Source organism: Thermobia domestica, chromosome 15 (assembly GCF_964235325.1).
Source record: "Thermobia domestica chromosome 15, izTheDome1.hap1.1, whole genome shotgun sequence".
NCBI classification, from domain to species: Eukaryota; Metazoa; Arthropoda; class Insecta; order Zygentoma; family Lepismatidae; genus Thermobia; species Thermobia domestica.
Window position 1 is genome coordinate 5,320,482 of NC_137468.1, and position 25,547 is coordinate 5,346,028.

General features: G+C 34.9%; 2 protein-coding genes across 3 annotated transcripts in view; one reads left to right on the forward strand and one right to left on the reverse strand.

Moving 5' to 3' along the window:
* Nucleotides 1-18,065, reverse strand: part of LOC145672047 (phospholipid-transporting ATPase ABCA1-like) — a 242,611-nt gene extending 224,546 nt beyond the window's left edge. The window contains exons 1-3 of the mRNA XM_081741259.1: nt 17,915-18,065; nt 8,442-8,522; nt 3,027-3,120 (exon numbers count right to left, since the gene is read on the reverse strand). Of these exons, the coding sequence (XP_081597385.1) occupies nt 3,027-3,120; nt 8,442-8,507 (160 nt within the window). The 5' untranslated portion in view covers nt 8,508-8,522; nt 17,915-18,065. The remainder of the gene's footprint in view (nt 1-3,026; nt 3,121-8,441; nt 8,523-17,914) is intronic.
* A 528-nt stretch (nt 18,066-18,593) lies between these two features.
* mio (GATOR complex protein mio) overlaps nt 18,594-25,547 on the forward strand; it is a 61,639-nt gene continuing 54,685 nt past the window's right edge. The window contains exon 1 of one of the 2 annotated variants that reach the window (XM_081741260.1): nt 18,594-18,823. The gene's annotated coding sequence lies outside the window, so the exon portion shown is untranslated. Of the gene's footprint in view, nt 18,824-18,865; nt 18,894-25,547 lie in introns of those variants that run through there. The other variant, XM_081741261.1, reaches the window with a different exon arrangement.

Sequence of the window (25,547 nt, forward strand, 5' to 3'; positions counted from 1 at the left end):
GAAATGTGAAAAACAAGTAAAACAGTAAGGAACGTGTTTCCTACGTTTCTCTCCACTTCAAATACTGAGTAGAACACTTTGGTTACAAGTTTAGTAAATAATCATTAATTTCTTTTTTTAATTCATCAAACTACTAATTTTATGAATTAATTTTGATTATATCCACGATAACCTACCTCTGTATCTCATGTCGAATTTCTTGTTAATCTGTGTTCATAATGTTGGACCGCACTGAGTTCAACACATGCTACGGTAATGAACCTGATTTACTCTAACACACTTTCAGTGTGTATATTCAAAAAGTGAAAAAAATGTGGGATGTAGTGGTTAGATAATAACACAACACTCAGGATCCCAGGTTCATTTCGCTGCTCAGTCCCGTATTTTTTCACCCTATGCATTTTCATTGACTTCGCATCTACAGGGAGAATAGTGCAAGAAATTCCGGTTGATTTCTCCCATTTCCTCATATAATAGCGAGTTCAACCCTCATTGATGTTTATTAAGATACGAACTCGGTTATCCAATCATAACAGGAGTTGTGGTATAAGTCCTTTGTGGTCTGAAAGTATGGGCATTAATCTGAAAATTGAATAGTGTGTAGTTGTTCAGGAAGGTGATTGGGTAGCATAGTGGTTGGCGCACCGGCAGGATAAGGTTCGTCTTCTTGCTCAGTCTCGCACTTTCAATTTTAAAGACTGTATATACAATTTTCTCGAATTAAAGATTAACGTTAATATCCTGCTTTATATTAATTATTTTACAGGTAGCATTCTATTACTTAACACCAGAAAGTTTCAGAAAAAATCCAAAATTTCATATCACTAAGATAGTAACAATAATACGAGGGAGGATCAGAAACTAAGATTATAAGGCTTATATTTCTGAAGTTTCGTCTGTTATAGAGGACTGAAAAGTATGCGGTAATTGTAATACATGGAGTTGGCAAGCGTGCAGAGTTTCAGCCACTCGCCATCTACGGTGCTAGTTGCAGGGAAAAAAAAAAAAAAAAAAAACGGTGACTCGTTTGGAAAACTGGTCTCGCGAAGAAGTCTCCTCAGTTATTCCATTTCTGTGGGCGAATTATGTAACAACGGCCGAAATTCACCGTCAGTTGGTAGAGGTTTCGGAGAGACTGTAATGTCTCGACAGCATGTCACAGAATGGTGTCAAAAGTGAAAATGCGCGCCCACATACAGCCCAGAAGACTACCACGCTGTTGAACCAGTTTCGTTGGGCCATCATCGACCACCCTCTCTACGACCCGAACCTCTCTCCAAGCTACTTTCACCTGTCTCCGCACTTGAAGGAGCACCTAGGAGGCCGTCGCTTCGCTTCAGACGGGGAAGTGAAACACTTTGTGACAACGTGGCTGAACACGCAAGGACAGGATTTTTACCAGAAGTGAATCTTCAAATTCATCCCACGATGCGACAAGGGCCTTAAGCGATATGGAGACTATGTCGAAAAATAACCTAATGTATGTACTATCTGTCGGCTATATTGGTTGTATCAAATATTATATCCAAGTTTCACTGCAGGCTTTGTAACCTTACTTTCCGATTACCCCTTGTAATATCTATTTCGTCGCCACTTGAAACTTTTTATAGTTTTTTTTCCCTTTCTTACTTGAAATATATAAAATCATCAGAGTAATATCATTATATGCAAAAAATCCAGCCTATAACATTGTATTTTATTGTATCGTATTTATTTCTTTTGTATGAACTTACAAGTACGAGGAATGTCCTCAAGTAAGTGTAACATGCGTCATATGTACAAAAAATTTACATGAGTAAAATAAAGTAATATTACCTTGTCATGACATTTACGTACTCCTCAATCGTATAATAAGAATTTTCTAATAGAAATAATTTTAAATTTTGTCTGAACCTTTTCATATTTTCTTCATACTTTAAATCAATAGGCAACATGTTGTACAACTTAACACCACCATAACTTACACTTTTTTGATACATTGCTGACCGGTGATTACACAAATGAAAATCATTCTTATTTCGCGTATTATGATTATGTACATCCTTATTTGTTACGAATGCCGATGAGTGTTCTTTCAAATACAAAAAGGGACGATACAAATATAAACTATCCAGAGGAAGTATATTGACCTCCTTAAACAAATGTCTACAAGAAAAATTCGGCTTCTTATCACAAAGTATTCTTATGGCTTTCTTCTGAATTTTGAAAACATTAAATCTCTGACTTGAATTTCCCCAGAACATGATACCATATTGCAAGACAGAGTTAAAACACGAATGGTACAAGGTTTTAGCTAATTTTAAATTCACCTTCTTTCTAATAATCCTTAGTGCATAACATATTCTATTTAATTTATTAATAACTGACTCTATATGAAATTCCCATGTCAGGTTATGATCTATAGTAAGACCTAAAAACGAACAGTGTGTTGTATAGTTAATTTTATTTTGGTTCAGATATAGGTTAGGGTATATTGGTTTACTGCACTTGTTATGAAAATTTATAGCAATGGATTTTTCAACATTAACAAAGATATTATTGTTCTTCATCCAAAGAGATACTTCACTTAGTGTTTGCCTAGCATTCTGTTCCAATAATTTTTCATTATCGAGCCTATGCGTGGCAAGGCCGATTATGTGGATATCTAAACTCGAAATGAAACAAAATACAGAACGAAACTGAGAGCAGAATACAGCCGGATGGACTGCCCTAATGGTAGAAGCATCTTTGAAACAGTGAATTTTGCAGACTATTTTTGTACTGCCGTAGTCAGTGTACCACGACTATACCGCTTTCAGACTTACAATAGTAGTCATCAGCATCAGATATAATTCTGAGAATGATTGAAGCAAACAAATGTCATCTTTGTAAATTGATTTGCACCTCGAAGTATTGCCGACGTCAGGGCTCACTATTTGGTCACATTGTTTTGATACAACTGTACATTCTTTATAAGAAGCAAAATATATGTTACGATTCAATGCTATTTACGAATAATAATAATAATAAAAAAGTGTAATACTTACATGTTGGTTCGAATGATCTCAATTCTCTTGTTCGGACTAACATTAAAATAATAAATAGGATAAGGGGCCACAAAAATTCAACTATACAACGGACCTAAAACAAAAGAAAAAGTATGTGATAAACATTTTTAAAAAAATAAGGATAATTGTACATTTATTTATTTATTCTACTTTTGAAGGACAGATTTAATGCTTTCATTGGTCTATCCTTGATATTTACAATGTAAATTTCGTGTTTCCTATCAATCGATTACTTAGAAACGTTAAAAATAACTGAAAAGGTAAATTTTAAATGAGCTACTTCCTATTTCGGAAAGTGTCAGTGCTACAGAGTATTGGAAATCTTTGAGTTTTACGTCCCGCGGTTATGCCGGTTAGGCTAAAGGAGACGGTGATGATGAGTAATGAATGAAATGGTGGAATGAAGAAAGTGAAAGGAAACGGGAGAACCCCGAGAAAACCCACGCACACGGTGTTTGTCCACTACAAAGTTCACTTGGCGGGGGCTGGGATCGAACCCGGGACCCCAAACACCACAAGTGAACGCTCTAGCACTGAGCCACCGCGGCCCCTACAGAGTACTGGGTTTGGTTCAACTAAAATGTCTATTTTTCATCCGGAGGGTAACCTCCGTCTGAAACGCAATCAACAAGCGGGCCGGGAACACACGTACGGCCCTACAACTTGTGTACATGCTCGGAATTAGTCAGGCGGCAGTATGTTGTTGAACAGGGTTACGTGAAAGTGCACCGTGGAAACTGTGAATGATTTTCTTTTGCAAGCTCAAACTGGGGCATGCCGTATATCTAGCCGTGTAAAACATCAAAAGGGCATTTGGGACATCAGTGGTGAATGAACGCACCACACACTACTACTTCTATAATTCTGTGCCGGTAAAAGTTTAAAAATAACGCCACGGCCACCAGCATAATGTAAGTAATGTTCCCTTATTAAGCATTTCCAGATGTTGGCTTATGATAATTTATACGTAATTTCAAGGTTCGCAATTTTGATAGATTTTAACAATAATTACGTCCTGAAATCCAAACAATACAACTAATATTATTATTAAAGGTCTATGGAATATATCTACTTAAGAATGTCCAATATTCGTACCCAAGGGTAATTCACAAATAAACAAATAAATAATTAAATAAAATTAATATTAAATTTTCTACTTACGAATGTTAAACTCTCATAGATGCGGTCCGTAGATCTTTATTTACAAACTCAGAAGTTATAAGCCTTACCTCATTATCAAGGCACACAACGAAACACTACATTTCGTAAATGTTCTATTTACCAAACTTAGAACAATTACTGAACAATTGCCAAAATATAAATGCCAAGAGAGATAGGTAGATTCAAATAAACGTAAATAATCCAATAGGTGGCAGCACAATACAAGAGCAATCATAGCAACTATTAATGTTTCCATATCTTTCAATGCTCATAAGGGTCTTGTGCACCAAAGGCATGTGCTCCAGCCACTCCACGAAAGAGAAACGCCCACACTAGCGGAGTTTTAAATATAACACTGATCATTCTGAGATATTGTTTAGACTTTTCAATAAATAGATTCGTAAGAATTTATATTTTATAAGCAGATTGTTCTGAAAAATATAAAAGCCATAAATTTGACTTTTTCTTTCAGTTTAACGTCCCACAATTATGTTCCGAGGCTAAGGGAGATGTAGTGATATTAACGAACAAAATGATGAATTCAAGAAAGTAGAAGAAAACGTGAGAACTCTGAGAAAACCCACGCACACGGTCTGTGTTCACTACAAAGGTCACTTGACGAGAGTTGAGATCGAACAAGTGGTCTCACGCACTGACGTTAGTGCTCTACCACTGAGCCACCGTCGCCCAATTTTTGACTCATTTGCTAATGTATACACAATAAGATTACCACAATCTGTTTTGTTTCTCTTTTGACAAGAAAAAGACACATTTGACAAATAGTCTGTAACAGCCAGGATTGCAGGAATTAATTATATTTTTAGACTTCTCATGAAAGATAATGAGTGGCAAAAGGAGGGATGCGAGAGTTTATCCCTCCTCTTGTCATCTATTATCTTTCATGGGAGAGAGTTCATCCCTCCTTTTGGCACCCATTACCTTTCATGGGAGAGAGTTCATCCCTCCTTTTGCCACCTATTATCTTTCATGGGAGAGTTCATCCCTCCTTTTGCCACCCATTATCTTTCCTGGGAGAGAGTTCATCCCTCCTTTTGCCACCTATTATCTTTCATGGGAGAGTTCATCCCTCCTTTTGCCACCCATTATCTTTCATGGGAGAGAGTTCATCCCTCCTTTTGCCACCTATTATCTTTCATGGGAGATAATTCGTCCCTCCTTTTCCACCCATTATCTTTCATGGGAGTGAGTTCATCCCTCCTTTTGCCACCCATTATCTTTCATGGGAGAGTTCATCCCTCCTTTTGCCACCCATTATCTTTCATGGGAGAGTTCATCCCTCCTTTTGCCACCCATTATCTTTCATGGGAGAGATTTCATCTCTCCTTTAGCCACCTATTATCTTTCATGGGAGAGACTTCATCCCTCCTTTTGCACCATTATCTTTCCTGGGAGAGAGTTCATCCCTCCTTTTGCTACCCATTATCTTTCCTGGGAGAGAGTTCATCCCTCCTTTTGCTACCCATTATCTTTCCTGGGAGAGAGTTTATCCCTCCTTTTGCCACCCATTATCTTTCATGGGAGAGTTCATCCCTCCGTTTGCCACCCATTATCTTTCCTGGGAGAGAGTTCATCCCTCCTTTTGCCATCCATTATCTTTCATGGGAGAAAGTTCATCCTTCCTTTTGCCACCCATTATCTTTCATGGGAGAAAGTTCATCCTTCCTTTTGCCACCCATTACCTTTCATGGAAGAGATTTCATCCCTCCTTTTGCCACCCATTATCTTTCATGGGAGAGATTTCATCTCTCCTTTTGCCACCTATTATCTTTCATGGGAGAGACTTCATCCCTCCTTTTGCACCATTATCTTTCCTGGGAGAGAGTTCATCCCTCCTTTTGCTACCCATTATCTTTCCTGGGAGAGAGTTCATCTCTCCTTTTGCCACCCATTATCTTTCATGGAAGAGAGTTCATCTTATAATTTCGAAACTGGTTTGCTTAACCAGAGATAGTCTTTTAATTATCACAATGTAGTCTACCAGCGTAGGTCTAGAAAGCTCCTGATATACCTCTTAGAGATAGGGAGATACAGCACGCTGAACCACATGTTCGTCGCTAGGTTGGAAGTAGTTCAGCCGATCGCTAACAAATGGGCTCAGGTCCATAAAGGGCTGTCATGTCAGTGGTTAGTTTTACTCTAGAAGCCAAATATGATATTTAAGTTGCAACATTAACTGCTTTTAAACCTAATATTAACTGTTTTAAACGTTAGAAGTTATAATAATTACTCCTAGTCACGTTTACTTCGCAATTATTGAGGTAAGACTATATGCATCATAAAGACTAGAATGTCGTATTCTATTTTGTGACAAATCATTAATCAGGTAGACAAACTAGCTTTATCTTAACATCGATATGCGTTTGATAGTTCATTCCCTACTTACGAAAGTAACGTATTACATGACGGTAAATCATCGAAAAATGTGGTCTTTCTTGGGATACAGAAATCTTTATTATGAACAAATTTTTAGAACATTCATTTTATTTTGTACAATGGACTTAAAGGAGTGCATTTCGTTTCATTTCTGTGTTTTCTTTCATTTTACGTTACAATGGACTCTTTATTCACGTTTGAACCTATTCCGTGGGAACTAACTATTCTGATAACGGACGCTCACATACCTTTCTTATACATCATGATAATGCTCCAGCCAACGAGCGTACATATGCAGACGAATAAAAACGAGATACGAGATGAGGGTTCCGAGATTATATTTTACGCCTGGGTTCTAGATCTGTGGGCAGGGCTTCGAGAGAGAAGTGGGAAGAACGACGCAACGGAGCAGAAGATGAACTAAAGTTGATACAACCTGCTCTCAAATTTGTGTAGTTATCTTTGCGTAAGTTTCTTTGCTTTAATTTTTTAATTACCTGTTCAATGTACAGTAAGTATGTGACTGTTATAAAGTTGTCAAATATAATCAAATTGAATTGCGGACGCATTGGATTCAATTATTCCCTATTGTTTATTATGCATAGTCCGTCTAGTATAAGTTTATGCTATGTTCTCTATAATAGAATCGAATTGCTGAAGTATATTGCTTTCAATGTAACTCCTAATATTGTGATTTATTGCGGCTGTTTGTGGTGAGGTTGGAACAAAATTTCATTCTGTTTGAATCACATTACAATTTGCATTGGTAACAGCGTTTGTGTGCGGATAGCTTTGTATGCATTCAGATTGTTGTTAGCGAAGCTGTCAATATACAGGCGCTGGACGGATTCTAAATTTGATTCCCGAGCTTGGTTATTACGTTGGTATCCTTTGCCATCCGCAGTAATCATAATAGGGAAAAGAGATTTTTCGAGGTCTCATTCACATATGTGTGTGAGTAAGAGAAGGTTTACTTCTCAATCTCATGGCACCGAAACACCACTTCCTTTTTCTTCCAAAACAAATCCTACAACAAACAGACTTACCAAATTTCATGCACCCAAAAGAGGAGATCTTACCTCAAGTATTGGCATTTGAACGAAGCGCTCTAAGAATGAATTTATATAAACATTAAATATATGGGCATATCGTTAAGACTACAAATTTATAGCTGAATCAATAAATTTATATATACATAAAATACTTACATTAGTTTATCCTTTGATGCTCTATATGTCCCGCTAATAATCAAGGACATTTTTTCAGTTGATTTATTCTGTTTATTTCTCATTCTGAATAATTTTAGCAATGATAGATAAATATAGTATAACAAATCCTGCTGTTTCTTGAAGGAGATTGTTAAGGGAAGGTCAACAGTCTTTGGGGATAACGATTCATTATACAACCCTTCCATTCCTCTCTGAGGGGAAAAAAAAACCTACGCTTGCTATCCCTCAAACATGGCAATACTGAACTTAATGCAAATAATGCGGGACTGAAAGTTTAAATAAGTGAAAGCAATACCAAATTAAAAATACAAAACCACTAGTCCTTCAAACACATCGTTAATTCGGTTCGGCACTTACGCAAGTTCATTTAGAAGATAACTTGTAATAAATAACCTTGTTCTGTTCTAACCTTGTTCTTAAAAAACCTGGATATATGACTATATTTTAAAATGCCGCCCGGACACTTTTTTTTGGGGGGGGGGGGATACGTTCGAGGAAAAAAGAGAACGACGTTTGGTAACAAAGGTCAAACAAGGCATTACAACTATAATTACTTAATGACGTAATAGAATAATTAATAATCAAATGTTTGATTTTATTAAAGCATTACCTTTTGCCTCTTTCGCAGTACATAATTTTTCCACAAGATGGTCTTCAATTGTGCTCCGAAAGACATTATCTTCGAAGTTACCTGAAAATATGACATAATATGTTATTTCCCCACTTTTTGTATTTAAACATACGTATATATATATATACAGAGACAGAGAGGGAGAGTGAGTGAATTTAAATGGAAGTTTGTTTCTTGTTATTATTTTAGTTTATAACCATCTAATTGACTTAAAATTAAGGTTAAAAAAAAGCTGCTGCACAAATTGGGTATATATAGCAGGAGTGGAACTTAATCCTGAAGCAAGTTAACAGAATAATGAAATCATAATCACAAACACTAAATTACGAAATTTGAAAATCTATATGTAGATAAACATTTTGAAAGTAGCATAATAGAATTATTGCAATGTAATTTAGTTATATTATGTGTATATAGAACACCTGACGGTAACTTAGACTTATTCACAAACAAACTGGAAACAATTGTAAGATATTACCAAGAAAGAAGAAAAAACGTAACAGTAATAGGGGATATAAACGTTGATTTTTTGGAAACCGAAAAGCTTGATTTTAAATGTAATGCTATGTTAGAAACATATGGTCTAAAAGCAATCGTACGAATACCTACTAGAATAACCGAAAATAGCAAAACAGCAATAGATCAACTTCTGATAAACGAGTTAACATTAAATAGTCATGCTAGGGTAGTAAACACTGGGTTTTCTGACCATCTCGGTCAACTCTTCACTATTGATGAACCAATAAATAAAAATACGCCTTTAAAACGGGAACAAGAAAAAATATATGTATATACGCGGAATTTCAATACAAATAATATCATGCACTTTAAAATGCTAATTAAAGATGAAAATTGGGAAGAAGTATTCTTACACAAGGACGTAAATGAAGATTGGAACGTTTTTCTTGAAAACTTTAGTTACTATTTCAATGTAGCTTTTCCCAGAAAAAAAAGTGTCACTTCACAAACAAAAACTTCTAAACAATGGTGTACACAGGGCGTTAAAATTTCCAGTCAAAAAATGAAAACACTAAACTTGTTAAGGAAGGATGGAAATACTATTGAAACATTTAAATAAAATATTACAAGAAATATAAAAATATATATAAAGTGTAATTATAGTAGCTAAACAAATGCACAACGAAATTGTGCATTTATTTAGTATGGCATTCGGCTAATAAGACCAAAGCGATGTGAATATTAGTAAATAATGAACTAAAAATATATAAAACAAGAGAAAATATTACTGAAATAAAGCACAATGACAAAGTAATTCATAACCCACAAATGATTTCAGACACACTCAATTATTATTACACAAACTTAAGTAGAATATATGACAAACACAAAAATAGCAACCAATTTTGGAAAGTAAATATAGAAAATACTATAAATTCAATGTATATATGTCCTGTAAATGTAACCGACGTAATTAAAATTATCAAACAAATGAAAAATAAAATGGTCAGCAGGTATTGATGAAATACCGTTTCCGCTCATCTTAAAAGTCGTAAACAACTCTCTAGCTGAAGTTTTATGCTATTTAATAAACCTTTCTTTCCAAACGGGAGTATTCCCTGATAAATTAAAAGTTACCAAAGTTAAACCAATTTATAAAAAAAGGGGATAAAACGGATATCGGTAACTACAGACCAATTTCTCTTATTACAACACTCGCGAAAATATTAGAATTAGCAATTGAACAAACAGGTTACACTATATATACAAAATACTGGAACAATTTTACAAGATCAACATGGATTTATTCAAGGAAAAATCAACGAAAACCGCTATTTACCAATATTTGAGTTACGTAAGTGAATTAATAGAAAAAAGAAATAAGTGCATAGGATTGCTTTTAGACCTTACAAAAGCGTTTGACATAGTGCCTCATAGAGAACTTTTATAATATAAAATAGAGAAATGTTGAATAAGAGGAATAAGAAACTGGTTTCATTCATATTTGACAGATAGAATGCAGGTAGTGGAAATAACTAGAGTAGACGAGGGAAGTTCAAAAGTAACTACTTTCACATCTACAATGAATAAAATTAAATGCGGCGTACCACACGGATCAATTCTTGGGCCACTACTGTTTTTTATAGATTTAAACGAACTCCCGGGCAATTTTAACTTCGCAAAAGCCACATTATTCGCGGATGACACAAGGTCAAGCAATAACAGATGAAAACCAACAACAATTAGATATTAACATAAAAAATACCATAAAGCAGCTAACGAACTAGTTTGATCATAATAGATTAATAGTAAATTCAGAAAAAAAAAACCTTGTCAATAAGATTTAAATTAACAAACAATAATCTAGATAAAGGAAGTATAAAAATAGGAGAAAACGAAATAAAACAAGTTAGTTCCGTAAAATTTTTAGGTGTTCATATATCAGAAATTTTAAAATGGGATTACCATATAGAAAAATTGCTAATAGGTTAAGAAAAATGTGTTTCGCCGTACAAACTATTAAACACACTATAAACCGAAATACAGCAAAAATAATATATTACTGCTTATTTGAATCGATACTAAGATATGGATTAATATTTTGGGGAAATACTGTAAAAGATAGAGAGATATTTGTTCTTCAAAAAAAAGTTGTACGAATCCTGCCTGGTGTAGGGCCGCGAGAGTCCTATAGGAAATATTTTAAAGAACTAGCTATACTGCCTTTACCATGTTTGTATATATATTCCTTAATAGAATTTGTAAGATCGAATATAAATGAATACACAACAAATAGTGACGTACATGGTTACAACACAAGAAAAAAGACTAATTTACATCCACCAAACAAAGAACAACAATGTACGAAAAGGGAGTAAAGTATGCTGGCATTATGCTATACAATAAGTTACCAAAGAAATTAAAGGAAATCAAGTCTAATGCTGTATTTAAAAGAAAATTAAAAGACTACCTATTGTCCCATTGCTTCTATACAATAGATGAATATAATCAATTAAATAATTACAATGTAAATAATAATAGTAAATTAACACAATAGGTGCATTCATGTATAAGGTATGCTGTAATATTGGTACAATAATATTTCAAACAACTATAATGTATAAATGTATGAACTAGGTTTAACAAATATATTTATTATATGTATTGCTTCAATTAGGAATGACGAATCCCATGTACCATCGGAAAATTATTTCCAAGTTTGTACAGAATGGAGGATAAATAAGTGAAATGAATGAAATAAAAGCTTCATCAGATAAGGAGGCTAAAAGTAGGTACAAAAGAACAGAGAAATAGCTATGTAGTGCCCATTTTGGCGTTTCCCTAAATTTCATGTATAGCGAATCATAATATAGTCCACCGTCTATTGGGGACTTGTATGTATATCTTCTCTTGTGCTGATAGACCCATGTGTTCCCAATTACTAGTGAATTCTGTCTGCAGAAATTGATCAGTCTCTCTTCCCTTTCCTTTCTTGCGTCTAAATCACATTTGCCTACGATACTACCGCCTTGTTTTTCTCCCATAACTGCATTGAAATCTCCTATTACAATCACACATGCATCTCTCTTCTCCCTGTCTATAATTTCTTCTATTTTCTCATAATTTCCCTCTATTTCTTCAATTGTACGCGAAGTCGTCGGTGCAAATGTATATATCCCTACTAGATCCTTTTATTTTCCTTCTTTAAGTCTCAACATCGTAACTCTATCATCAACAAATTTTACTTTCCCTATCTTCTCTTTTAAGCGCTTACCAAGAATTATTCCTACACCATTATGACTGCCATTTTCATTACTTGAGTAAAACATTCTATATCCTTTGCTGTTCAATACCATCTAACTTCACAAACTCCTACCAAATATAGATTATTTTGTTTTTTACTCTTTAAGGTTTTATAATTTCCATCTCTGTAGTATGATGCGTACGTTCCATGTCCTTATCTGCATGTACCTTTTGCTCTTGCTTGTCTTTCTTTCCCCTCCATCTTCCCTACATTGTTACTTTCTCGTCCAATAGTCCTTTCCAAGCCAACCCCTTCCTGGAGATCCAAATGGGGGATATTTTACCTCCGGAACTATATTTTGATCTGCGAAAGACCATTACACATATGTTCTTTTTCTGCTGTCAGCAAACTAGGGAAAAATAGAGTGGTAGTTTCCCGTTGCCTTCCACCCCGCAGTATTCCACCCGTTAAAGTCACTCTCACAACGCCTGGAACTAAGTCCAAGTTGCCGTACCAATCACTTGGCTACTGGAGAACTGTTGTCTTCTCCCAGAACACTTTTCGTCTAGCTACTCTATTTACACCAATTCGGTACATATGGCCCTTCCGGTACCACCGACATAGCTCTAAATTTCACTGTAGCACGCAATCCTCCCAACCTGACATTTAAGTGTCTTCGTAAAGGTGGTGTTTATCTGGAAGGACTCTAGGAGAAGAGAAACAAAATCTTCTAATCGTAAAGATCAACTCAGAACTTAAGAAAAGGTTGACGAGAGCATAAGTGTGGAGTGTGGTGTTGTATGGATAAGACGCATGGACTTAAGAAGAGAAAATGGTAAACCTCTGAAATGTGAGTCTATAGAAGAATGTTGAACATAGATGGTTGGATACAATATCAATTAAAATAGTATTCAAATAGTATGAGAAAAATACGAGTATACTGACGAACATCTCAAAAGAAAGAAATTGGATGACTGGATACATTATGCCATTTAGCTATAGAAGAACAAGCAGAATGAAAAGCACCTAGAAAGCCGCAGTTGAAACATACGGACCAAATAATACAAATTGTAGGTAAGGAAAAAAAAAATATAGGGTGATGAAAAAGTCCGAACAGGATAGAGAAGAGTGAAAAGCTGTGTTAAACTAACTGAAAGACTGCTGACATAAGACGGACGATACGGAACACATTATTCGTAAAATTTACAAAAAATGTAATATTAATTTGATAGACCAGTGAGTTAGTAATGCAAATATGTGGGAGGTGGTGTTAACCACAGAATGCTCTATAACTAAACCATTATGTAAAGTATATAAATGTGACTACATTTCGTACTTGTCTTAGTTTACACGCATACCCACCACCGCTTCGCGGCTACTCCCTACCGAAGTGCCTAACAACTTTTAGCTACTGCTACTTGATTTAATTGGATACATATTCAGTATCTACACACACATAGAAAAAAAATGTTATCCCAATAACTCAGCCTTTATATTCGGTGTTTTAAGGGCGTGTGCGTCAACCTTTATCGAGAAAAAAAAAAAAAAAAAAAACTGTAGTTATAGACATGATGGTTAATCCCTATTAAAGTAAGCCACACTAACGTTACAACATTAAATGAAAAAAATGAAATGGAATCTTTGAGTTTTACGTCCCACAGTTATGCCGGTTAGGCTAAAGGAGACGGTGATGAAGAATAATGAATGAAATGGTGGAATGAAGAAAGTGGGAGGAAACGGGAGAACCCCGAGAAAACCCACGCACACGCTGTTTGTCCACCACAAAGTTTACTTGGCGAGGGCTGGGATCGAACCCGGGACCCCAAGCACCAGAGGTGAACGCTCTACCACTGAGCCACCGCGGCCCCTACAACATTAAATATGTCTATATTTGGCCTATGTTTAGTTAAAGGAGGCCATCATTTTTTTTTTTTTTTCGAAGAAAAGTGACAACTTTGCTCATTTCTGTTAATATTAGATTAGGGTAACTACTTCCATCACTGTGTTGATATTCTCTTATTGTGCTTCCGGTAAGTACATACAGTCTCTACAGCATTTCGAATTTCTTATTTCTACAACATGTACTTCTATTCCATTCTTAAATGAGGTACACTCAATTCCAAAATTATTGTTGCATGTCTATAAATATATTGTTGTAGGAATATAATTTGATAACGAATTCCGCCCGGTATTTCTTATAATGTTAACTAGCAGCGTTCACCCCGCTTCGCTGCGGTCACCCCGGAACGCAATAAACTTTGTTACTTAGATAATTTTTACTTTTTCGCTTTCAAGTGATTTATAGCGCCTGTCAGTTATGTTAACCCGCCGAGTCACAGGGTCATGCGGGTTGCATATAAATACGTTTATTTTTATACCTATGATGAACTAATAACAAAGGATTTGTACGTATGGACACCTGAATGGTCAATTATCTCAAGACACTGGTAATTGAAAATTAAAGTGATATGATAAAAACCATCTAGGGTCCACATCCTAACAACCCCCCAAAAATGAAAGAAATCGGTTCAGCCGTATTAGCGTGATGAGCGGACAAAGGATTTTTTTTACGTATTGACACCTGATTGGTCAATTATCTCAAGACACTGGTAATTGAAAATTAAAGTGATATGATAAAAACCATCTAGGATCCAAATCCTAACAACCCCCCAAAAATGAAAGAAATCGGTTCAGCCGTATTAGCGTGATGAGCGGACAAAGGATTTTGTGCGTTCTCTTTTATATATATAGATATGTGTATAATCGGCAAAGACATGTATGTGCCAAATTTCACGTCAAAAGAACAGTAAATGAGAACAGTAAAACGAAAATAAAACTTCTTGTCCATTTAGCAACACTTTGTTTTATTCATTCTAATTTTCTTATTTATAATTCTTTTCCTATGAAATCTACCACAAATATACATTCCCGATTATACACATAGTATCAGTATTAAAAGTACCCTGCAAAATCATTATCATATTATATTTTTACAAGAAGACAATTATAGATGTGCGACAATCATTTTGGACATGGGTGTACAAATCAATTACGTTTCCGTAAGTTCAACTCACTTCTCCTGTAAATCTGCTACTTTTTACCTCTTTCTGGCCCCTTTCATCTATATATACGTAATATATTCATAGGAAATAGGAATTTATTCCGTTAATCCCCGTTAGATTTCAACTTGACTATAATGACTTATGAATAGGTTAGGTAAGTTTTGGTTTGATTCGGCTTCGTTTACTTTCTTAGTGTATAGGTATGGTGCAGCAGGACTTATTGGGGCTTATCTTTACTTTCTTCATTTGATTCATTTTTTTCGATTCGGTGATTTGATGTTTCGGTTCCGATTTTGAGATCTTACCTGTTCCATTACCTTAATTGCAATATGAAGTCGCGTGGTACGTGACTTAGAGTGATTATTGTCACATAATCACTCTACGGTACGGTACGTGATGTCTCACTGTTGATGCTTTTTTGTTTGAGCGAGGAGTTATGAATATGATGTAACGTAATCTGTCATCGTGTTCAGTCTTTCACGTGTTTGTTGTGCACGTGGTTTCTTCTTACGGTGGTCATGTCAAATGGCATGGAGGTTCCTTTCAATGAACAAGTGATACGTAATTTAAACTTTTATCGGTTGTCTATCTATTGATTTTGTTTTAGTGTCGGATTATTGGACCTTAAGAGGAATTGCACTGTATGTGAAGAGGAGCAGACGTTATTGAGTAGAATTCGACATGATCAATTTAAAGTGTATATATATATATGCTATAGTCGTAAATGTTCGCGTTACTTGAAGTAATCATCTGTGCGAACTGGAAGCTTTATTAATAGATCTAGGTTGGAAGTACGTGAGATTTTTTTAGTGTGTTACATGTTTGTCTCAGGACTTATAGAATAGGAAATTTTGTTCCAGTTATAACATTGAGCAAAAGTATTTTTTATTCATGAAGAATGTTGCAGAATTGTATACACCTATTAAAATCTCAGGTATTTACTTTTTTTTTTTATTATTTTTTCAAGTACATAAATGAAATGAAATTTTTCAATTTTACGTCCCACGTTTATGCCGGTTAGGCTAAAGGAGACAGTGATTATGAGAAATGAATGAAATGTTGGAATGAAGAAAGTGGAAGGAAACGGGAGAACCCCAAGGGAACCCACGCACACAGTGTTTGTCCACCATAAAGTTGGCGGAGGCTGGGATTTTACCTGGAACCCCAAGCACCAGAACGCTCTACCACTGAGCCACCGCGGACCAGTAGTAGTAGTAGGAGGAAGAGGAGGAACGAGTTAGAAGCCCCCCAGGAGTTGGTTGGGTTGTGTTCTCGACATGAAATGGGCAAATTAAAGACTTGCCCAATTTTTTCTGTACATTTTACAATCTATGGATCCGTATAGTAAAACAAGTGTACCTCTCCGCAAAATAGTCTATCCACCTCCACATACAGTGTCGCTTACAACATCAAAAACAACCAACAAATACAATCTTTACTATTCCCCTTACCTGACTTTCACTAATTCTTCCTAACAAACTTAAATAAATTCTCCAATTGATTTGGTAAATTTTCAAAATTGGTCCGGCGATACAGCAGTTAACCCCAAAATCCACTTGGTATGAGCGGGAATCGAACCTCGGACCTCACGAACCAGAGGTGAACGCTCTACCACTGAGCCACTGCGGCCCCTTAAGTACATAGTAATGTGAAATTTCTTTTATACGTTTTCGTTTTCTTAATTGTAATGGGGGTTAGCGGGGCTTGCCCCCTCATGTATAAAATTGTTTTTGTTTTTTAATTCTAAGAGGGGATTAGGGGAACTTGCCCTGTCATGTATTATTTTTTTCATGAAAATGTGGTGGTTCTTGCTGTACTTTCATCTATTACTTAATACCTAATGCAGTTCAAGTTTCATTACATTTAGAACTGATACCATAGGAATTTCGCTTAGTTCTATATTTATCAATGTTTGAAAGCTGAAATGCACATAATAAATAGTAGAATCATCACATTCGGAACCACCATGATTTCTAATAGATTCGATTCGTAAGGAATTGGTTCCTGACGATATTTAACGAACCGTTCCGAGGACCCAGTTCTTCATGAATCGGTTCATTGAATGTAATGGCCAAAGTAAAGACCTGCCCGTATTGTAACCCAAAAATTATTTAAGGTACTTACGAGTAGATTAATTAAAAAATATCAGTGTCTATGCACATAGATTAATATAGTGGGGCCACTATTCTAACTCCGAAATGGCCAAAGTAAAGACTTGTCCGTATTTTAACCCAAAAATTATTTAAGGTACGAGTAGATTAATTAAAAAATAGCAGTGTCTATGCACATATATTAATATAGTGGGGCCAGTATTCTAACTCCGAACCGAAAGCATACATAGGAGGTGTGAAGAGCATCATCTTGCTGTATTAATTATCAATAACGGTTAAGTTCTCCTAAAATGAATCTGCAGTCAGGAATGCAACTCCTTCCATAAGAAATATTTTTCAGAGATACTAAGAGTCGCTTTTCCGAAGAAATCGGCACCCAACTGTATAGTATCATCATTCACTCTAGGAAAATGATTATTACTTAATCCAAATATATTCTTTAATAGTAAGCATTAAAGTATGTAATAGTATGGATTATTTCAATAACCTTGAACCTGACAAATTTGCCGGTAATTATTAGTAATTTTACATTAAACAACTAAAATAGTAATAGCAAATAAAATAGAAATAACATACATTAATTAATAACAGCTGAAAACAAATTTCTCACTGTGCCCTATATTTCTATTTTTGTCACAATTAAATACATATTTTCACTTGTCATATCCGGAATTCTTTTTTCCGCTCCGGTATCTTGTCTGCTGGGCACCTGTCAGCTGATTATTCCTACAAGTGTTGCCAACTACTGAACAATATTCTGTTAAGACCTGTACTAGTGGGGGATAATTACTTGTAGAAATCCGAAATTGCAAATGCAGCTAATAAAATAATATAATTTGAATTAAATGAAGAGTCAAAGTTCAGAAAGCGTTTTTTTTATACATAGTAAATGAACCACGGGCAATTTGTATGTGAATATTATCACCTGCACCTATGAGTCGGGAGGGCCTCAGAGGTAGAGTGTTCACCTCAGATGCGCAGAGTCACTCTTTCGATCCCAGCTGGCGCCAATTGAGTTTTGTTGGGGACAAACACCGTGTGCGTGCATTTTCTTGAGATTCTCCCATTTTCTCTCATATTCTTCATTCCACCATTTCATTAATTTCTCATCATCACCATTTCCATTAGCCTATACGATTGCATCTGTGGGACGTAATATTGATAAATTTTATTTCATTTTTATAATTCGGGAACTAAATTATACAACAGAGGAAATAACAAATAATACTTTTGCCTGAAAGAAGATAATGAAGGATTTTAATAGTATATTCTGTGGTGGCATGAAGCCGAACGTACTGTTCAATTTACAGTTTGCAACTTGTAACATGTAATATCTATTAACGTAGATTTATGGATTATGACTAGTATTATAGTCAAGAGACTGTAATGATTACAATGAAAATTGATACATCAGAGCTATTGGAAGAAATCCAAGCAACCGTTCCAAAATTGACGTCTCATCCGGTTCAACAGTAGAGTAACACTGTAAGTAATTTTGTTTAGATCATGCAAGTAACAAGTAAACTGTGTTTTCCTTGCTGAAACATGTATTGTGGTTAATAATATGGTAATCAGTTCATTATGTTCAGGTTTACTTTTGACCCACCACTTGAATTTTTTTTTTAAATATTCTTTCACTAATTTTATAAGTATTGTCCCATAAAAAATGTGCGCGACATGAAAATATATCACTTGCCTAGATAAAATTCAAGGAGACCATCAGAGGTAATTGTTAAAAAAGGCATTTATTCCGAAGTTGGGCGTCCGCTTTCGTCAAGTTTTTTCGCTGTTATTTCCTTTCCACACTTTCTACAATTTGTTATTAGGTTCATTAATCCGTGCTCTTCACAAATGTTAAAACTGCTAGTTCATTGCCCTTGTACATTCGCCATGTTGATAACAAATGCTCGTTTCGGAGTATGTTTAGTACAAGGGGTCCAGAAGCACGTAAAAAACAAAATTTACAGGAGAAATGAATGATGCAAGTACTTAGACGTAACATAAAGTAACCAAATCTAACCTAACCTAACATAAACTAACCTAAGCTAACCTGAACTAACCTAAACTTACCTAATATTATAGAAATAATCGAAATTCTATCATTTTTTGCAAAGTTATGCGGGTCCCCTACACTAATTTAACATAAACTAACCTAACCTAAGCTAGCCTAAACTAACCTAACCTACTCTAAACGAACCGAATGTGAACAGAAATTACCAAAATTGTAACACTTTTTTAGAGAAAAGAGCTGGACCCCTTCTGCTAAACATAGGCCCTCGTTTCTTTCCCACAATGCAACTGTTCGGTTACCTTGCGCCAAGTAGTTCCCTCCGCTCCCCGTATAGTCCCATGTTTATAACCGCTTATATATAACAAATAAACTGATTTTTCGAGACTCTTATATATTATCAAGCGCACAAACGATCAAATTATCCATATCTTTCCTGTAAATTTTAAAAATTTCGCTGCAAACGGACGCCCAACTTTGGAATTTAACCCTTAAAAAATTTCAAGTCATTTACGACATAAAAAATAAAGTGCAAAAACACAAACCAGCCTGTACTAGGTGCCCACTAAAAAGCACGAATGTTACCTAACCGAATCAGGGTAGGATGAAACTGGTGGGCCCACGTGGAGGTCGTCCGAAGGAAGCAGGCGTGTTAGCGATGGTGGGTATACACGTAATCCAGGGTTAAGAAAAAAAAATGGGTTTTGACAATGATACGATTTTCAATTGCATTCCTTATAGGCCTAGTATCATACTATTAACGCTCCACATGTAAACATAAATACACTGCCTGTGGAAAAATGCATCTAGTAGAGTCATCTTTCATATGAACTCACCTATTTTATCAGCCGTAAAGCACTTGTAATGATTTTACACTAGTTGCCCTATACTTGTAAACCCAAAATAGCCGTATTACTTTGTATTTAATTCTATCGTCTTTAGAAATTTGTCTTTTCATGCAAAGTATTGAATTTTACCTGTAAATCTTCCTAAAATGTGGTGCGACAAAACCATACTAGCACCAAAAAAATATAATTCTTTTACTAATTTCCTTTATTGTTCTGTAAAACATGTACGCCGGGCGACATGACATTACCCCAGTTCTTGGTTTGTACGTTATTTCCCTATTCTCAGTCTCCCTTCTTTCCCTTAATCCTCTACACATCCTTGTAGACCGCTGCTATTACCCTAATTATCTTAGATTCTTGGCTTGTACGTCGTTGCCTTATGAATAAATTAGGTTTTATAATGCCATGTCACGATCTGTAAATTTGGTCAGTTTTCCTGGAGCTTCCCATAAATTTTATTTATTTATTGGGCGCTTCTATTTGGACGTTACGTTCACTAGCTGCACAAACCGAATAAATCAGCATCAGACTCAATGATTTAAGGGCTCTTAATAAGTCACGAAACAAAATCCGGTAGTGCCATATAACAATTCGTTTTTACGGTATTGAAAAAAAAAATCAAGGTTATATTAGATTTAATGTTCAGGTTGCATTAGCTTTAGCAAAAGAAAAGGAAAACACAACGATAAAGCTATTATTTATCATCAGAAGTTTCCAGATTCTTGTTTTGTGGCCAACCAAGAATAAGAGTCAACATTGTTCAGCTTAATTAGTACTTTTAAGAAGAAAAAAAAAACTTCATAAATTCTAATTGTATAGATTATATTTGAAATTATAGAGCTAAATTTTTTTATGACTATTTATTCGTGCCAATTTATTAACAATTTACATCATAACAGATTGAAAGAGAAAAAAAAAATTGAAAACATTTGCCTCCATTGTGGTATCTCTAAGATACTTTATCAACATCTTATAAAATGATATTGTTATATTGTTTTAACATATCTAGTCTCCAACATGATTCTCAAACATATCTCATTAATACATATAAAACTCATTATCAATCAAAGAATTGGCGATCCATCCCCTCTACTTATGTAGTTACAGAAGATTCTTTTACTTGGGCGTTCATTGCTTATAATGTCCCTGTCATTCATCAAACAATATGCAAGTTATGCAGACATAGGCAGTATCATCGCTACTACAATTCCATTTTTCAATTCAATAAAAAAAAAAAGTACGAGTAGCATCATGTATTACTTTACGTTAGCCTATGCATCATTCGCATAATACATTGTAACAGACCGATTAACGGTTGTTTACATTCTATTTGAATTGGCTCCCGGATTGTAATGTTTACCCGTATTGCAATGTTTACCGGTTGTTCAGGCAGCGTTAAAGTTGGTTCGTGTATTGTAATACTGCACCCTAGTGTTTCCGAAGATTCGTTTTGACGTTAATTGGTTTGTTGCAGATGAAATAAATGACACGAAAAGTGATCAGTTTTATATGAGATACGCAAAAACAACAATAATTTACCACTAAAACTTCGAACTGTTTCTTTCTACAACTGTTTCGCGTTGTTGTAATAATTCCATTCCTAGTTTAATATAGTACAAATTTATTTTATATTTTACCTTACCTCATATACGTATGTCTGTCAATTATTCACGTGATACTACTCGTGTTTCATTTGTTATGCGCCCTGATGTTCATTTGTTACTCATTCTGATGTTTATTTGTTACTCATTCTGGCTATCACTACAAGAGGGCGTTTGAATCGCTATGCGGGCATTTTACTTTGCAAATGGCGACCTGCTTGAACAGTGAGAGCAGCGGTCGTCACAGCAACGGGAAATGTTTTCAAGACGTGGCTAGGTGAGTTTGAAAATTTATGTTATGTGGTTATTTCCGGTAACTATGAAATGTCATTTAATAGATAGAACGGCTGCTTATTTGAATAGAGTTTTGTATAGTAACAGAAGACATATAAATTTATTTTAGTTCGTAGTTGAATATGTGATATTAAAATCGCGCTTATTAAGGTCCGGTGACGCGACTAAGATGACGTAGTTCACCACCATGAGTTAAAGAATACAGAAGGCGGTCTGAGTTAGGCTCCTCTAAATTTGGGAAAATTTGATAGCTAAAACACTTCTGGAAGTAAACCTTGTCTAAAATTTTAATCTTTGGTCAACCTGAATAAGTAGAAAAAAAGGAAAAGAAAAATTGAGGAGCCTGACTTCAAAATTAATTTGAACACCGTTAGGCCCAAGGCCGCCAAATACCATCTCCGCCATTACTGGTGAAGTATAGTAATGGCAAGGGGGATGTAATTTTTCGAAGTTGAAGACAATGGGCCACACGGACGGTCTCCTGCGTTTGTAGGGTACCGAACTGGTGATCCAGTGGAATCAATTTTGGAGTGTAAGAAGTGGGAAGGATTGGACTCGCATAATCTGTGGAACTTTCCTAACTGGTAACATCTTTTCTTTGTTTTCTTGTTCAGTTATGAAGTGCTTCAAGATCACCATGCGTAGTTAAATAGAAAACGTTACGCGTCTTTCAAGCTCATTGTCATAGTCCCCTCATGTACTTATAATTGCATGCCATAAGCATGTATGATCGAAGTATTAAATCTTATGTACTTGATACGTGAACCTGAAAATTTTGTGTGTTGACATGATAAACTTTACTTTGCACGCACTCCTCCATAGTAATGTACTTTGAGTTTATTTTTTTTTCTTTCTGAATGTTTAGGTTAGGTAGGCTTAGTCTAAATACATTGATACATTATGTCCCATAATAGTGTTTTGTTTCGTGAAATATTTGCTGTAGGTTATTTATGTCGGCTAGGTTAGGAAATTAAATTTTGTCCGTGCTTTCGAATTTAATATGTGTCTGTAGGTAGGTTAAATCTGAAAGATGTGTCCCATAATATTTTGGTTAGGTTAGAGAATGTAATTTTGCCTGTGATTTCAAATCTAATATGTGCCTTTCGTTTTGCCATGTGATATATTTTATTTTTTTTTTTCGGGGTGAACTTCACTTTGAACGCACTCGTGATAACTTGACGGTTTATGTTAGAATATTAAATGCTCTGTAACGTATGCCATTGATAAATGTTAATGATGATGAAATTTCTTTGGGAGTGCCTTCATTTATATACTACTGTTTTGTTTTTAAAAAAAATACATTTGTGTAGGTTAGGGAAAAGTATATCGTGAGTGTATTGCCGGTGATAATTGTACTTTGAACGTGTTCTTCCATATCGTGTGTTCTTTTGATATCATTTCGTAATATATTTTGTATGTGCGCTTTCCATATTTCATCGTGTGTTTTTTTTTTTTATACTGATTAGTAATACATTTCTACATGCGCAATACGTGTGAAATCGGGAAAATTGTGCTTTGAACGTGTTTTATTATTTAGTGATGTGCCCTTTTCATAGTATCTAGTAATATACTCGTTGTTTCGCAACATATATTTTAAATTAGCTTCTTTGATGTTGATATCGGCCTGTGCTGATCCGGTGAAATTTTATTTGGACATATTTTCGGATTTAATATCATTATTTCTAAAACTATCACTTCGTGTAACGTTGATGTTTACTTTGAACGTGCCATGATTATAGTTATGTGCCTGTTCATTAAACATATATATTTTGCCTCATCGAAACCAATAACTTTGGAATATGTCTCAACTTGCTTCACCCAACTAGAATATGATTCCTTACGCGTATCCATCCCTCTTCAAGCTTAACTGATTATGAACAGAAACAATAATAAGTTAAAATGATAATAGTTGGAAAGGCGTTTCAATATTTGAACCTGTCGAGTAGATTAATTTTTTTTTTTTCTTTCACTCACTATACATTTGTAAATATTTCATTCTTCATTGATAGCAGTGTTTTCCACGTTATATATATTATGAAAATGATGAATAGGCTAATGTGAAGTAATAATGCTACTTATTCACTTTAAGTTAAAAGAATGACGTTGTAGTAGTAATGATATGGCCTATGTTTGTATTTTATTTGATATACGACAGGGATAATATAAAGAATGAACGCTTAATTAAGATGTTTATTTAGAAATATAGAAGTAGAGAGGATGGATCGCCAATTTTGTTTTAGTATTAAGAATTTCCTATATGTATCAATGTTGAGAATCATGTTTGATAATACGAATATGTTAAACCACTATGATAACATATTTCCATATAAGATGTTGATAAAGTATCTTTGAGATACCATGATGGAGGCAAATGTTTAATGACACAATTTTTTTTAAATCTGTTATTATGTAATCGTTAACTAATGGCACAAATAAATTAGTCTTGAGAATTTGACTTTATGATTTCAAATGCAATTCATAAACTTGAACTTAGAAGGTTCTAATTGCTTATTTTCTTTATATATACTAATTAAGCTGGACAATGTTGACTCTTATTCTTGGTTGGCCACAAAACAAGAATCTGGAAACTTCTGATGATAAATAATAGCTTTATCGTTGTGTCTTTCTTTTCTTTTGCTAAAGTTAATGCAACCTGAACATTAAATCTAATATAACCTTGATTTTTTTTGATACCGTAAAATCGGACCGTTATAAATTGGCGACCCAGCCAGGATATTTGTTTAGTTGATAATTTGTGTTAGGATATGTATTAATATTTTTATAATTATTGTTTTGTGTGCCAAACTGAGATAAGTATGTGAAGTAATGAGTGGATTGATGATAGTGAGCTATTAGACGCGTGACTCGATTAATGCAAAATGAGTGACGAAAGTCTTAGTGTAGATGGTTCTACCGAACATTTTAAATGTTGTGACAATAAGTACGATTCTAGTGACAGTGTGTCTATACGCTGTGAAACTTGTAACCTATGGTTCCCTATCCGGTGCCTCAATATTCCTGAGAAAGAACAGGAAATTTTACGTACCATGAATAATAATTGGGTTTGTTTCGACTGTAAGTTGGATAAGATGTTAGCTACAGCAATTGAAAAACCCGTTGAGGAACCTGAAACTGAAAGTGATGGAGAACCATTGCTCAAAACGTTGATTGATATCATTACAGACTTGCGAACAGAAATGTCTGTCATGAGCGGTAAAATGGATGCTGGTAACAATGATTTAAAATCTGATATAAACAAGCTAAATAATAAAATAGATGCTAATAATAAGGACTTGAAGGTAGACATTGGTACAATTAAAGAGTCTCTCTCCAGTGTACAGTCGGATTTATCCACTGTTAAACAAGAACTGGAAAATAATGTAGCATCTAAAGGGTCATCTATAACGTCATCAACATTGACTTCTGGAAAAGAAGTTGAAACTATAATCGCTAATCAC